Source organism: Empidonax traillii, unplaced genomic scaffold (genome assembly GCF_003031625.1).
Source record: "Empidonax traillii isolate 1590-97213 ecotype Southwest subspecies unplaced genomic scaffold, ASM303162v1 scaffold1899:size51410, whole genome shotgun sequence".
NCBI lineage: Eukaryota > Metazoa > Chordata > Aves > Passeriformes > Tyrannidae > Empidonax > Empidonax traillii.
In genome coordinates, this window is record NW_020957092.1 from 1 (window position 1) to 1,352 (window position 1,352).

Sequence of the window (1,352 nt, forward strand, 5' to 3'; positions counted from 1 at the left end):
ATTCATTAGCACATGAAGGTTTCATTAATACATTCTTGACATTGAGCTGAGCCAGAAAGAAATCTATTTACCTTCAATGTTATCTCTGATGTTATTGAGCTGCTGCACAAGCTGAGTAGCACGGTTGTTGGTATCTATGGTTTCCTTCTGTACCAATAGGCCTTTGCTGGATGCTTCACTTCCCTATGAATAAAGCATAGGAAGTAAACATTAGATTTCATTTCAGATGTGAGGATAAGCAGTATAAACATTTTTTTTTCCTGATGAGCATGTGAAAGTCCTTTTTATCATATAAAGTGATATTTACAAAGGTGCTCAGAGTGCAGATCTGTCTTGTTGATGTTTTCAGAATTGCAGAGTGAGAGATTAAAAGTTGTCCCATATTTATCCATCATTTGCTGTAATCAAATTTTCATAAATTATGTACAGTTGTAAAATTCCATCTGATGAGTCTCCCAGGCATTCAGTGGGGCTGGCTCATTTTGTTGGGTATGGCATCTCCTGAGTGGGCATATAGAATGAAGAAGAAGACGTCAAGTTCGCAATCATTTGTAGATCAGTGTCTTCCTCAAGTGAGGTCCCCAGTGCTGAATCTTATTCAAAGTAAGAAAAAGTGTGAGGATTGAAAATACTCTGAAAAGCATAGCCACTCTCCAATACTACTGTGTTGGAGGCTGTACTCTGCATATGCAAGGGAAACAGAGAGCTACTGTATCACAATCACCATCTTTTCAAGAAGGTTGCTGACTTTGTGAGTCTTTAGACTTAATTTTCTCTGTTATTTCCTAGGATAAAGAGAACAACATGACCCCTGTGTTGTCAACATTTCATGGACCCTTTGTGTATGTGTGTGTGTAAGTCCACACCACACGTACCAGTGGTAAGGGGTTTGATTCACAGTCTCCATTGGGGCTGCATCAGCAAAATTTGCAACTATTAAAGCTGCTTTCTGGGTTTAGGGTGCCCTGATACCTCATGAGGCAGAAGATACTCGGCTGTTGGTATGCTCACTTCATACTTGTTTGACCCTGCAAGAAGTGCAGAGGGCTCAGCCGTGCTCTGGCTGCAGGTTCAGTGCTGGCAGCAGCCTTCTCCCACCTTTTCTCTTGGGGTTTGCACAGGCCCCAGGTGGCATTTGAAGGCAGGGCCAGGGCATCCAGCATTGCTAAGAGGGATGGGCATACTGATAAAACAAATGTAAGGGTTAGTAGAAAGGTGTCTGTTGCATGTCTGCCAAACATTCAGGATCAAGCTACACGCTGTTTTACTCAAAGTTCACCCTGTGCAGACTCAAGGAGCTACAGGTCACATTTACTGTTCTCATTTAACAGGAGGTTTTACCTACAGTTGGT

At 42.1% G+C, this 1,352-nt stretch overlaps 1 protein-coding gene across 1 annotated transcript in view; it reads right to left on the minus strand.

Annotated features, from left to right (window-relative positions):
- Positions 1–71: 71 nt before the first annotated feature.
- Positions 72–1,352, minus strand: part of LOC114071213 (laminin subunit alpha-4-like) — a gene marked incomplete at its 3' end in the record, with an annotated part of 39,264 nt that continues 37,983 nt past the window's right edge. The window contains exon 8 of the mRNA XM_027908966.1: positions 72–183. Coding sequence (XP_027764767.1) covers positions 72–183 — 112 coding nt within the window. The remainder of the gene's footprint in view (positions 184–1,352) is intronic.